The sequence below is a fragment of the Myotis lucifugus genome, unplaced genomic scaffold (genome assembly GCF_000147115.1).
Source record: "Myotis lucifugus unplaced genomic scaffold, Myoluc2.0 scaffold_2735, whole genome shotgun sequence".
Classification (NCBI taxonomy): Eukaryota; Metazoa; Chordata; class Mammalia; order Chiroptera; family Vespertilionidae; genus Myotis; species Myotis lucifugus.
Window position 1 is genome coordinate 1 of NW_005873783.1, and position 14393 is coordinate 14393.

General features: G+C 50.2%; 2 protein-coding genes across 2 annotated transcripts; both read left to right on the top strand.

Annotated features, from left to right (window-relative positions):
• Positions 1 to 1886: 1886 nt before the first annotated feature.
• LOC102440283 (granzyme H-like) lies at positions 1887 to 5119 on the top strand. The gene is made up of 5 exons (XM_006108587.3): positions 1887 to 2058; positions 3109 to 3256; positions 3750 to 3885; positions 4071 to 4325; positions 4943 to 5119. The coding sequence occupies exons 1-5, from the start codon at positions 1998 to 2000 to the stop codon at positions 5117 to 5119; spliced, it is 777 nt and encodes a 258-aa protein (XP_006108649.1). The 5' UTR covers positions 1887 to 1997.
• A 1416-nt stretch (positions 5120 to 6535) lies between these two features.
• Positions 6536 to 12418, top strand: LOC102440598 (granzyme H-like). Its single transcript, XM_023749087.1, is given in 8 exon segments — positions 6536 to 6594; positions 7505 to 7648; positions 8195 to 8324; positions 8499 to 8756; positions 9095 to 9256; positions 9670 to 9763; positions 12205 to 12227; positions 12347 to 12418. Coding segments are annotated over 8 exon segments (942 nt in total).
• The last annotated feature ends 1975 nt before the right edge of the window (positions 12419 to 14393 follow it).

The following is a 14393-nucleotide window of genomic DNA, read 5'->3' on the forward strand; positions in this document are numbered from 1 at the left end:
AGCATATTTACCACTGTCATCAGAAAGGTTCTTTATTTTGTAAATGTCTACTATGAGGCAGGCTGACTTAAGGAGAGGTTTGGAGTGTAGGTGGTATGACAAGGAAGACGTTTATACTGAAATTATGTATTTTGATACATAATATTCCTCATAGAAAAATTGTAAAAAACAGAAAACGTAAAGGTGGACATTTAAATTATCAGACTCTAACCACTCAGAGAAGCTTAGTTGACCTTTGAACAGAAGTGGGCCACGGCTGTTTAGAAGCAACAGTCCTTCACTGTGTAGTGAGCTCATCAGCATAATTTGCTTAGCAAGTGTGAGCCTATTATGTGCCAAGCCTGCTCTAGCAGAAGTGTGGCTCTGCACAGAGCACAGAGGATACTGAAAGGACAATTATTGGTCTTTGGTTGACAAGCAAGCTTTCTCACGTTACTCGATATCGACAATTTAGTAACCTGAACTTCCCTCGGGGAAACAGCCCTTTCCACTCCTAGTTCATGTGCTTTGGATGGGACTGAACCCAGCCAACTCAAAGTAGGGTTGACCTAGGCTAAGCCAATCAGTGGTTCAACTACAAGGGCGACAATGATTCCCTAGGCCAATACATGTCAAGGACAGTACTTTTGTTTAAAATGTTGACAAGACAGATGGTGCATTTGTAAATAAAACCCCTCGGGAGGAAACTGTGATGATGAATGGGTTGCTATGTCAGTGTAGTAGATGGTGGTGATATTCTATTCCTCCCCTTGCATCACTCTCCCATGGCCCTTCCCACTCAGTACTCTGCTCCCTGATGTTTCTGTCTCCCCCATCAGATGCTCAGCTCTTTCTAAAGCAGCGATTTTCAACCAGTGTCCCACAAGAACTTTTAAAACATGCAATACCAGGCTATTTAGTCAGGGTCACTAACCTATTTTCCCTTAGATCATCAAATAAAAATATGCCAACAGCCTATGGCGTGACTCAGTGGTTGAGTGTTGACCTATGAACCCGAAGGTCATGGCTCAATTCCTGGTCAGGGCACATGCGCAGGTTGCAAGCTCAATCCCTAGTGTGGGGCCTGCAAGAGGCAGCTGATCAATGATTCTCTCTCATCATTAATGTTTCATTTCTCTCTTCCTTTTCCTCCTCTCTGAAATCAATAAAAAATATATATTTTAAAAAATGACAACAGTCAACACAATAGTTATCTGGTGTGAATGCCCTGTCTTGCCCTATAAACATATGGGCCATATAATAAAGTTGCATTTTATTGGTCACATTGCTAATATGGATGTGTGTGATTAGTTAATTTTTGGTACCAGAAATTCTTATATACAAGGATAGGCACGGGATATTTTTTTTAAGTCACGTTGGAGCAAAAAGGATATTTAATTACTTCTTTTAAATCAATCAAAAGTATAACTATTTTTTGTGAGCTGTGCAAAAAATATATATTTAGTGTGCCACAGGATTTTAGTAATTAGTTCATGTGCCATGAGATGAAAAAAGTTGAAAATTGCTGCTATAAAGGAAGGAGACACATCTCCACTATGTTTGGCCATTGGACAGAGAAGGGCCTAAACACATGTGGAAAGAAATTACCTTGATGAACCTAGTTGCATGGAGATGAGGCACTGGGAATTCTATCACTAGGGACTCAGGTTTCTGGGCTCCAGTACCTCCACTGGTCAATACCGCAAGCCACAGGCCCCACCTTGTACCCTTGGGTTCCTGTTTGGGGCTGGAGTCTGCTCAGGTGGCTGCTCTGCGTCATCACCTGTGGGTACTGATGTGGTCACTGCATACTTCTCACACAACCACCCAGATACCATCATCAGGCAGGAGGTGTGGGGGTGGGGATGCTTCATAGAAAGCCTTCTCAGATGAAGCACTATAAAACCAGAGTGGGACTCAGGTCTCAGAGCCCACCCACACTTCCTTCCTCTCCTGGGCATAAAAACAGAGCACAGAGAAACACCAGCAGCTCCGACCTGAGCAGTCTTCCTGGGAAGATGCAGCCACCCCTGCTCGTGCTCCTGCTGGCCTTTTTCCTGCTCCCCTCGGCAGAGGCAGGTGAGTAACCATCCCCACCTTCACAGGCCCAACCCATCCCACAGTGGGCACAGACCTCCTGGTCCTTCTGCACATCCCAGATCCAGCTCTCCACCAGGAATGCTCTGAACCCCAGCTCCCATCCCATCTCAGACCCACACACATGATGCTGGATGAGCTACACGCAGAAATGACAGGACAGAAGCCTATTCTCAAGAAAAGCTGGGGGGCACAATGCCCTCCCCAGGCCCTACCTGTGCCAGGTGGAGAGTGGAACTTCCTAGAAGTGCATGGCAGAGGCTGGGAAACTGCAGAGGGCAGAGCAGTCCTGGCCTCCATGTCTGTGATGAGACAGGTGCTGTCCTCAGGGTCTGCTTAGGAGAGAAGCCCAGAGCTCAGCAGACCCCACAGTTGGTGGGGTCACTGTCCCCAGAAGACTGCTGTTTCCTCTGCTCCATCTCAAGGCCCCTCAGTCCCTTTCTCCAGCTCTACTTTTATCCCCAGGCCTTCAGCAGGTCCTCTCCTTAAAGGATGAGCCAGTGAGGTTGGCAGCCCCAAACTTCTCTGCTTTCCAGAATCCCACAGCACTGGCCTTACCAACCCTCGTCCAGAGGCCCATTGGGAGCCATCCCTCCAAGCAGCCACAAACACTTACCTGGTATCTCCCCACGTGTCAGCATCTAGATCCCTAAACTTAAGTCCTGGACACTGCAAAGCACACTGCCCTGGACATCACAGCACCACAGGGGCCTCAGAAGCTCACCCAACACCAAGTGAAGTCAGGAGAGGAATTTTCAGGAGCCTGCAGGCCTTCCCTGTTCCTGAGACCTGTATTCTCACCAGCTATATGGCAGGCAAAGTCACAGTCCCAGCCTGTTGCTGTTCCCTTTTCCAGATGAGAAAGTGGAGGCCCCTCACTACCTACTCACTACCTACTCCCAGCTCTATGCCATCCTAGGCTCCCAAGTGGCCAGCCATATGACTCATCAAGCCAATGCCTGCCTGGTGCACCTGATGGGTGGGGGTGAGGAGAGGGGGGCACCACAAAAGTACAACAGAATTTTCCTTCAGGGGAGATCATTGGGGGACATGAAGCCAAGCCCCACTCCAGACCCTACATGGCCTTACTTCGCATTCGAGATGAGGAGGAAATGTCCAGGTGTGGTGGTGTCCTTGTGGGAAAGAACTTTGTTCTGACAGCTGCTCACTGCAATGGACGGTAAGAGAACGCAACCAGGCTACAGCTTCTGAAACCCCTAGAGGGACCATGCCCTTCATTCCAGGAGCTGCAGCCCAGGGCAGCTCCCCAGGCTCCTGGTAACTCAAGCCCAAGAGACCTCATCAGAGGAGCCATCAGAGAACATGACCGGGCAATGAGAGCCTGAGCAATAGGACAGGTAAGCTTTGGGCTCAGAGGGTCAGAGGTGACAGCAAGGAACACAATTGAGAAGAGAACAACCACACTGGCCAAATAAAGCAGCGGTGGACTATGAACACATGCATTAGGGTCAAAATGCAAATGCAAGTAATTTCATGACATTTCCTGGGGGCAACAGAGAGCTCCCAGCTCCCTGACCTCAGTGTCATTGAGAAGCAGATTCACCAAGTCCCTGGCCCCTATGCCCTGCACCAGCTATCACCTGCCATTCATAATCCCTGGGATAGATCTCTTTCCCTCACTGGCAAACTCACCCACTCTGTTCTCTGTGCAGCTCAATCACAGTCACCCTGGGTGCCCACAACATCGAAAAGCAGGAGAAGACCCAGCAGAAGATCCCAGTGAAAACAGCCTTCCCACACCCAGACTATGATGACAGTACACTCTCCAATGACATCATGTTACTGCAGGTGAGGAAACCTCCTGCTGCATTTGCAGTTCTGAGGTCTCATTGTTTCTCTTCTGACTGTGACCTGTCCCTTCTTTTCCTCCCACTCCAGTCACCTGACTAGTCCCAGTAACTCAGGGGTCCCATCATGGTTTCCAGGCCCAGAGGCACTGGCTGACCTGGGCTCCCTTGCCTCCTCCCCACCAGCTGGTAAGAAACATCAAGCAAACTGATGCTGTGAAGCCCCTCGAACTGCCCACGGGCAAGAACAGGTTGAGGCCAGGACAGAAGTGCACTGTGGCCGGCTGGGGCCGGGTCACACTGAAGGGCCCTTGCTCAAAGACTCTGCAGGAGGTACAGCTGACCCTGCAAAATGATTCAGAGTGTGAAAAAGTCTTCGACGATTACAACAGGACCATTCAACTCTGTGTGGGGGACTCAAAAAAGAAGTCTTCATTTAAGGTGATACTGAACATCTGCTTAGCTTGGCTATGGGAAGAGGGATGTTTGGGTACAGACTGGGACCTGAGGAAAGAGGGGAATCCTTCACCCTCTAGGCTATGATCTTTCTCCCCAAGAAGAAAAGAGGAGAGCCACCAGAGCTGAGAGGAATAGGCCCTATGAGACGCTACAAGGGCCTATGGTCACTCTAAACATGGTGCTCCTCCAGATGGTGAATCTGTAATACTAGCCCAAGCTGGGACAGAGCAGTTAGATCACTATTCCCTGGGTGTGCAGTAGTTATACCTGGTGGCTTCCAAGGTAAGCGGCTCCTTCTCCATGCCAAGTGTCAGCCCCACCTGCCGGCTCTCGGGTCCTTACACTGTAGGCTGCAGCCACAGTACTGCAGCACCTTCATAGCCAGAGGATCAGGGACCTGGGGGAGCAGAGGGAGCCACCACCGGGGGTGAAGTGAAGCAGTGACAATGTCCAGGCTGAGGGGACCACAGGGACCTGCCTGCCTGCTTATCTCCAAGGCGGAAACCATGCAAGGCAGCCTTCTCAGAGAGGGGCTTGGGATGAGGGGTCGAGGGCAGGGCCAGGAGAAGTTACTCAGTCATCCCTCTCTCTATCCACAGGGGGACTCCGGGGGGCCTCTCCTGTGTGAAAATAAGATCCAAGGAATTGTCTCTAATGGACCTGAAGATGGGACACCCCCTGAGGTCTACACCAAAGTTGCCAGTTTCCTTCCCTGGATAAAGGAAACCATGGAAAGCCTCCAACTTCAAGACCCAGAACATCTTCTCTGGAGCTAATCCAGGACCACACTGTGGGGAGGGAGGTGGTGCCAACAACCAAATAAATGACTCTCAGATGATTTGTTTATTCTTTGACCCTAATTCACAGGCACTAGCTCTGTGCTCAGAAGGCCAATAGCACAATTCTTCTCTGTTCTACTTCCTCCTCTTCCACTTCCCCCACCAACCCCAAAACCTCGTGCAAAGATATTCCCAGATCCTTCTTGGCCACACCTGCACTTTCAGGGCCAGCCCTTCTGCCAGGACAGAGAGGAGCGACATTAGGAGAAAACATGAATCTCTCAGGCCCTGGGCTCAGTGTGAAGGTCTTACTTCCTCCTCTTTGTTACGAGCTTGGAGGAAAGGACTAGCACGTAAGTGCTGGGCATCAAGCAGGCACAGCCTGGGCTGCAGCTCAGGGACATGGTCTCAACACACTGGGGAGAGGGGAGCCCTCCTGAGCAGGACATTGTTCTCCAGCAACCAGGGGGTGGCAGGGTTGGGGTCTGGGGGCTGGTGAGCAGAGACAGGGGTGGAGGAGGGAGGGAAGTCCTGAGAAGCTCCTCATTCCCTCCTGGGCTGAATTTCTCTCCCTGCCCTTTTCTGCCCTCCTCTGAGCTCAGGGCCTAGCTTGGCCTCCAGTCTCCTGGCTGCCCCTCCTTCTCATCCCTGCTGACCACTGAGCATCCTCAGAATCCACCAACCCTGCACCCCACAGACCGCACTGGTCTGAGCTCCCACTTCTGCATATCCCTCCCACCGAGGACACCTAGAGTGCCCAGGTTCAAGCAGTGCCTGGTCAATGAGCTGCCACCCAGCTTATGCCCTGGCACAGGGTTACCCCATGTGTTGGCCCCATGCAGGGCCCTGGAGGACAGGGCAACAGGGTGTCTGCAGAACACCTGGCCCCATCTCTCACTGGGCAGAGCCAGCTCCACCCTCACATCTAGTCCAGTGTCCCCACCATGTTCTCAGAATCCACTGACTCCTGGTCACTCAGGAGCCTTAGTCCCCTGCAGCCTGTTCCTCACTGCTGGCCTCAAGGCTCAGGCTGTGTGGTGACCACCATGGGCTCTACCTACCTTTTGAGTTAGAAAGGGCTGCTCTCTGCAGTAGGACTGGAAAGCACAGTTTTTTCATCAATCAATGAACAAATGCTGATTGTGCACCTACCACGTGCCAGGAATTGGGAGTGTACAGTGAACATAATACAGGTTCTGACACCTGAACACAAGTGAAACTGACAGTGTTGACTTTTATCTGAATGGAATTTCCTCTCCCTCCTTCACATGAACCCACATTGCCCAAGACCTTGACAACACCGCGGTGTGACACACTCAGAGAGGGCTGTATGTGATAAAGGCCAGAGAACCCTGGGCTCAGAAGACCAGGAGGAAGCACCAGCAGCTCTGACCTGGGCAGCTTCCTGAGGAGATGCAGCCACTTCTGCTCCTGATGGCCTTTCTTCTGGCTCCCAAGGCGCAGGTAGGTGAGTGACTGACCCCCAGCAGAAGCCCAATGCCATTCAGTACTGGCACAGCCCTGCTCACATGCTACACTCAGACACGTCTGGCCCTGGACCATCCCCAGGTGCTTTTTCAAATCTAGATATTACCTCCCTCAAAGACCAGCAAGACTAATGCTGAGTGACAGAAGCAGGGATGGCAGGGCAGAGGGCTGCTCCTGAGGAGGGCCCATGGGTGCTCTCCTGTCCCTTCCCATCTGAAAAGTGGGCTCTTTTGCAAAGGCATCTGGAAGAAGGTTGGATGCTCAAAATGAGAAATAATTCCATATGAAATCGCATCTTGGCAAAGGGGACAGGCTTCAGTAATCAAAGCAAGGTCCATAACATTCTAACTCAATGTCTTAAAATCTATCCTCAATCTCTACACCCTTCTCCAAGCTTTGCAAAGGAGCTGGGGATCCAGTTGGTCCCAGAGTTGGTGGCATCCTGGTCCTCTGAGGCTGGATGAGTCTCTAGTTCTCTCAGGTAATTTTTTAGTCCCAATGTTCTGAATAGTACAAACCAGCAGGAGCTCCATGAGTCTGGGAACAAAAAGGGAGAGAGAACCAGGGATCCTGAGGGTAAGAATTTTCCATGCTCTACAGGCACTAAACTGCTTGTTCCAGACACAAATCCCATTGCCCACATGCATGGCTGCAACAGGAATGAAGGGATCAGGACTGCTCTTCTCTTTGTCAGAGGGGATATCTCAGTCTCAAGGGTCAAGTCACGTACCAAGCAAGGAATGTTGCCCAAGGAACTTGCAGAATGTCTTATTGGTTATGGCTGATGACTGCAGACATCACTATCTGCCTCCTCACCTGCCCTGTCCTTTCCAGTGTCCTCTCTCCAGCCTCTGGCTCATGGGCACAAGCAGGCACAGGTAGATTTTCTTGCAGTGAAATCATCGGGGGTCATGAGGTCAAGCCTTACTCTGGTCCCTACAAGGCATTTCTTCGGATCAGGATTTCAGACAGAAAAAGATGTGGGGGTTTCCTTGTGTGTGAGGACTTTGTGCTGACTGCAGCTCACTGCTGGGGAAGGTGAAGAGCGCAGCCTGGGCCCCACCATTCTGCAGGCACCTCACAGGGAACCCTCTTCTCAGGGGTTGCAGACCTAGGGGCACAGAGGAGCACTTCAGAGGACAGGTCAGCTTTGGAAAGACAGGGACAGGTCGATATAAGTGGCCTCTTGAAGACTGGAGGGACTGATCAAAGAGGCTTAGGAAGGAGGCCAAGGTTGTGCCCCTTTGCCAACCAGTGGCTGTGGGGCAGTCTCTTTGCTCCCCGGAGAGACAGGACCAGAGATTGGACATAGGGATATGGCTAGTTCCCACTGGGCCAGAAATTCACAGTTTTGCTTAGAGAAAGGCAAGCTCAGGGTGTGACTGAGCACCCAAGATCCGTCCCAGGAAATGACACCTAGCCTGAGCTGCCAACAAGCACAGGGCATAGGCATGCTCAGTGCCCAGCCCCAGCCCCTAGAATTCCTCACCACTCCAATCCTGCACTGCACCCAGCTTCCTCTTTTCTTCCTGGCCTCTGGGCTGTATCTGCTGTGCCTCCACGTCCATGGCTGTCTCTGTGCAGGTCCATCACAGTCATTCTGGGCGCCCACAACATCAGCAAGCACTAGAGGACCCAGGATGTCATCCCGGTGAAAACAGCCATCCGCCACCCAAACTATCATCCCAAAGTCAATGACATCATGTTGCTGCAGGTAGGGCTCATGGCTCCCCTGGCTCTTGCACACCTTAAGCCTGGGGTTTCTCATCTCCTGTGACCTCCTTCCTGTCGTTCCTCCCAGTGTGACCCCTTTCCTTGTCCCAGGGCTATGACTGTCCTGGAGTCCCTAGGGCCTTGCTCAATGAGAACTCCTGTCCTCTGCCTTCAGTTGCAGAGGAAGGCCACCCTGACTGCCGCTGTGAGCCTCCTCAGGCTGCCCAGGAGGGGAGAGCAGGTGAAGCCAGGGATGGTGTGCAGAGTGGCCGGCTGGGGACGACTCGACCTGAACACCAGCACAGACACTCTGCATGAGGTAGAGCTGGGAATCCAACAGGATGAGCAGTGCATCTCTTGCTACAGATGCGGTTACAACAGAACCACAGAGATCTGGGTGGGGGACCCAGAAATGAATCAGTCTACTTTTAAGGTGAGTTCTCCAGCATCGTCCATGCCAAGCCCTGGGCACAACCAAGTTTGCAGGCAACCTGGCGCAGTGGGATCTAGCCATATCCCTATGTCCAATCTCTGTTACTGTCTCTCCGGGGAGCAGAGAGGCTGTCCCACAGCCACTGGTGGGCAAAGGCTTCCTAAAGGGGGAGAAAGACCATCAGAGTCAAATGGAAAACCCCAGACCTAGGGAGGAGACAAGGCCTGCCCTGACCCTGATCTCCCATGCAGCTCCTAACAGGGACCACACACCCCAGGACAACTAGGAGGGCAGGCCAGGGGAAGGCTCAGCTCAATGTCTTCTCTCTCTGCCCACAGGGCGACTCTGGGGGCCCCCTCGTGTGTGACCACATGGCCCAGGGCATTGTCTCCTTTGGGAAAAAATATGGGAAAACTCCTCATGTTGAAACTAAGATCTCCAGCTTTCTGCCCTGGATAGAAAGAACAATGAGACGTTTCAACTGCAGAGACCAGACTGAGGCACTCGGAACTGATCTATTCGTCTCCTCTGGGGCGCAGCCCAGAACTGCCCTGTGCAGAGGGGTTGACGGGAGGCTGCCAGTCTCCTAAAAAACTTGCATCTCTAGAGTGGAAGTCACTGATTCCTCCTGTGTTCACCAAAACATGTGTTAGTTACCTGCTGTGTGTGTGGCAATCATCTGTTCATATCTCCTATCTGTTAGCACTTCCCCTTCATGGACCGCACTTTCCATGTCTAGAATAAAATTCATGCTGCCTTGCTACCCACTCGTTACCAATACTCCTCCCAGTGCCAACTCCCCTGCGAGGCCTAATGTCAGCTCCATCAGGAAAAGGGGAGACATCTGCCCCCCAAAAGTGACCCTCTTCTAGGGGACCCTCTTAACTCATCCACATTGCCCTCCTACTTCAAGCCACACCTACACCCTACCCCACGCAGCCCCAATGCCAATATGCAGCATAAAAGAATCCGAAAATTGGATGGAGGGTCCTGTAAGAAGCTCTCGGGTAAGGGGCCACTTCTCCACCCAAAGATAAATTCCTGGGAAGATCATGGAAAGGTATAGCTCACCCCATGCAGCCCTCTCCCCACCAATCAGAGAAGGTCAGGAAGCCTTTCATTACTCCCAGGCCCAGCTCCAGTGCCTGGCACAGCCCTGTCTTGAGCCCAGAGCCCAGTGCAGCCCCTGGTGTCCTGGCAGCCCACCCATCAGCAGCCAACACTGACATTGAGGGTGCTCTTTCATCTCGGTCTCAGCCAGCCTCTCTCCACCTCCCATTGTGTGTGTGTGTGTGTGTGTGTGTGTGTGTGTGTGTGTGTGTGTGTGACTGTCTGTCTGTCTCTGTATTGAAAGGCAACCCAAATCTTTATTATATGACTAGGTTAAGAACAGGAATCTCATGTTAAAACATACAACTTCAGAAGGGAGGCTAAAAAGAAGTACTTTACTAAACATCTGCCATTGATAGGTGTGCTTCCACTTTGGGAAAATGTTTTTGGGTATAAAAAGTAGTACATATTCATCACAGAAAAATAGTTAAATGTGGAACATGTAGATAAGAAAATGAAAATTACCAAGGCCTCCACCACTCAGAAAGCATCATCACTGGTCCTTCGGCATGTTCTCCCACACTTCCTCTATGTGTTCATCAGGTGCTGCTCCTTGCACAGAACTGGGGTTGGGCTGTTGAGAACTCCTAGTGCCTCCCTTTCCATTGCTCTTCCTGCCGTGGTCACACTGGTGAGAGTGTTGGGATAATGTGTTTGTAAATGTATGTAACTGCTAGGCCAGGGACATCAGAGACGGGGTTCTCTGGACACTAGAGCCAATGAACAAAAGTCTAAGACTTCTGTTCAAAATGGTGGGGTATGAGAAGCCCCCTGTGTCATATAATACTGACATTTACAAAGGAGATTCTAAATATTCCAAAAATAAGAAATTGGAGTGGTGGTAAAAGAGGAAAGGGAGCTATCATTTGGAGTATTTGGGTGTGTGCAGGCCACCTGGTCCTCAGGCGAGTCCACCCTCTACCTCTCACACCACCGAGCACACCCCTCCCCATTGCTCTTCCCTTCTCATACCTCAGCCACAGATTCTCACTGCAGCCGATGTCAGCTTCTCAAGGGCAGAAGCCACACCTCTCATATGCCTGGACCTGGCCTGTTAAATGATTATTCATGATTTCATCAGAATGGAAAAGAGCCAGGAGCCCAGACATGGAAACAGGCTTGGTGTAGTCACTGAGGGACTTCTGAGGTTCCAGCCCCCTGCTGGTTGCAGCCAAGGCCCTCATGTTCTTATTCCTTCTTCTTGCACCTTGTAGCTTAGCAGTAGGAGTGCAAATGTGGCGACAGTGCCATTGTCACCAAACCAAGCTTGAGAACTTCCACAAACACCTGGTGTGATGACACCCAGCAAAACTAGAGGGGCGCAGTCAAGGAGGTGCGGGAAGTCACTGAGCCACACTCACTGCTCCCCTCAGGGGTGTGTGTCTAGACACAAGAAATACCAGCAGCTCTGACCTGGGCAGGCCCTTGGGAAAGATGCAGCCACTCCTGCTCTTGTTGGTCTTTCTTCTGCCTCCCTCCCTCCTCTAGGCTGGGACTGGTAAGTGACCATCCCCATTCCAGAAACCTGAGACACTCCCCTACCCCCATCAAACCCCCTGTCCTTCTGACCCTTCTGCCCAGCACAGGCAGAGACTTTTCCTCCATTTGCGCCCAGGAATTCTGAATGCCTGGTCCCATCCCACCCCAGATTAACAAGTCTGATGCTGGATAGACACTCAGCAAGGATGGCCAGGAGGAAGGTGTGCACTAAAAAGTTAAGCAGCTATTAGCCTCTCTCTTACCACTTAGAAAATGAGTTTTGTGGAGAAAAGCGTTTGACAAAAGATGTGAAGCTACAAATCACATTATTAAAACCCCTCACTCGCTCTAACCGGTTTGGCCCTGTGGATAGAGCACCGGCTTGCAAACTGTAGGGTCCCAGGTTTCATTCTGGTCAAAGGCACATGCCTGGGTTGCGGGCTCCATCCCCAGTGGGGGGTGTGGAGGAGGCAGGCAATCAACAATTGTCTCTCATCATTGATGTTTATATCTTTCTCTTCCTCTCCCTTCCTCTCTGAAAAATCAATAAAAATATTTTTAATTAATTAGTTAGTTAATTAATTAATTAAAACCCCTCACTCCGACCCAGAAAAGGGCACCTCAGACAAACCAGCTACTGTCATGGAAGCTGGATCCTGCTTAAGAACCACTTAAATTTCTCAGGAGGTGTAAGTTGGCTGCGGTCTCTCACCTTCCACTACAGTGAGCAGGTGTCACAACAAAGTTCTCTGGCACAAGAACACACCACACCTGGTCTCCCCCTCATCTTGAAAGTGAATGCAGGGGGAAAAAATGGCGGAGGTTTAGACGGACGTGTTGGTGCCTTGTCCTGGAGCAGATAAGGGCGAGCAGCTGAAACAGGTAACATACAGCCTGAATAATCAGAGGAGATTCAGCTGAGAGACAGTCTGCAGCCAGGAAAGACAGAGAACTCCTTGAAAAAGGGAACGGTTAGAGATTGAGGCTGAAACCTCACCCAGAGCGACCGGCTCAGCCACGGAGACCGCGCCATCTTGAGTGGCTGTTACCGGCATCCAGAGATCCACTACTAACCCGGAAGCAAAGGCTCTCAAGCAGCGCGACTACGTGAACTCAGAGGAGACCTGCTTCCCTCCACAGAAAGGTTAGACTTCCCCCAAAGGGGCGGTTTGCAATTTAGGTTGGAGAGTGGAACGCGCGTGGGGGTAAATCTGTGCTCCACAAAGTCTGCAGCCGTTGAGGCCAGTGTGACCCATGAGTGTGGAAGGGCTCCCCCAGGGCTGCTGGCAGAAGGGAACGCTATAAATAAGCCCACAGTTGGACTGGATGCAAACGGGCAGCCTCAGATTTTGCCAGTCTGCTGGCTACTTGGTGCCAGGGGCCAGAGCGCATGCAGAGACTCCGTGCAGATCTGGAAGGTGGAGCCCTGCAAGATCACACAGCTTCCCAGGCTCTTGTTTTTACACTTCCTCTTAAATCTGTGAGTTTGATTGTTGAACCCAGTGTATGGGATTACCCAGTTGGGGTCACTCACAGAGCCTGTAGGGGAAGGTTGCTTTTGGGGAGCCTGGGAAACAGAGAGGGAGTGACGACTGGGGAACCAGCTCTGGGCGGAGGACGTTCCCAAGCCAGTTTCAGGTACAATAGAGAACTCCTGGTCAGAGAGGACTTATAGCCTCGGAGGTCAACCCAGACACACTGCCACCCAGAGGCAGAGCTACGAACTGTCTTTTCTGTAAATACAGATAAAGGCAGTCTGAGGAACCAATACGGCCTGCCTTAAAATCAGGACTGTAGCCTACAACACGGAGGAACAGTATATTGGAGGGAAATTCAACATTCTCCTGAATACCTTTCATGCCAAAAAGAAGAATAGAAGATCTGAAGCACCTTCATTACTGCACATTTTTAATTATTTTTTATAATTTTTTCACCTTTTAACTAAGAAACCATTTTTTTTCTTATTTCATCACCTGATTTTACCCTTTTAATTACTACATTTTTATTTTTAACCAGTATTATTACTGCTACCATTTTACCATTTTTAAAGTGTCACTTTATTTTCTCTTTATTTTATTTTGGGACTAGTGTTCTCCATTCTATTTTCATCATTCCTTTAGCATCATTTTTGTCTACCTCAATTTTGCCTCTTTGCTAAAACCCTCTTCCCCACTTTTCCCCTTTTGTTGTCCTGTTTCTCTTACCCTATTCCTGCTTTAGATTTTCCCTATTCTTTTTACCCCCTGTCTAAATTTTACCCTACTTATATATCCTATTTCCAATCCCCTGCTCTAAATTCTTACACACCTCTCCCTTATCTTTCTTCACTATCCAAATTTTTTTTCTTCTTTTCTCTCTCTACTGTTTTGTTGTTGTTTGCTTGATTGTTGAGTATATTGGGGTTTTTTTTAGGATTGTTTGTGAGGTTGTTCTGCTTTTTCTTTTTCTGTTCCCCACCCCCCCCCCCCCCCTGGTTATTTTTGTGCTTCTGTTTTCCCTTGCCTAACTTGATATTATTGGTTGTTTGTAGTTTGTATTCATCTCCAGGGATCCGTTGATGGAATTTGTTCGGATTAGTGGCGGTTCTATCAGAGTTTTCTCCTCATATAAATAGTCTTCTCCCCTCTTCTACTTCATTCTCTTTTCTCTCTTACTTTTTTTTCTGTTTTTCTCTTCTAACTTTTTCTCTTCTTTCTCCCTTATCCCATAAATCTCTTAGCTGGGGTAGCCACCTTTATTTCGGGATATTAATACCATAAATACATTTGTGTTAGGCCTGGTATGTTGTGCCTTGTTGTGTTGTATTTTGTGCCTTTAAATTAAAGCAGCAGATCCAAGCAACAGCGGCCTCCTGATCACCACACTCTCTGTCTGAGGAACAGTTGCTGTGTGTGAAGCCTCCCTCCACCAGCCAGAAGAGCCACCACAGCTGTGAACTGCACCCACCAGAGGACCTGCTACCAACGGAGGAGCAGCTGCTACCACAACCGCCCAAGGAGCATCCACAGCCCAAAGAGCCACTGCCACCCAGGGAGCAGCCACTGAACG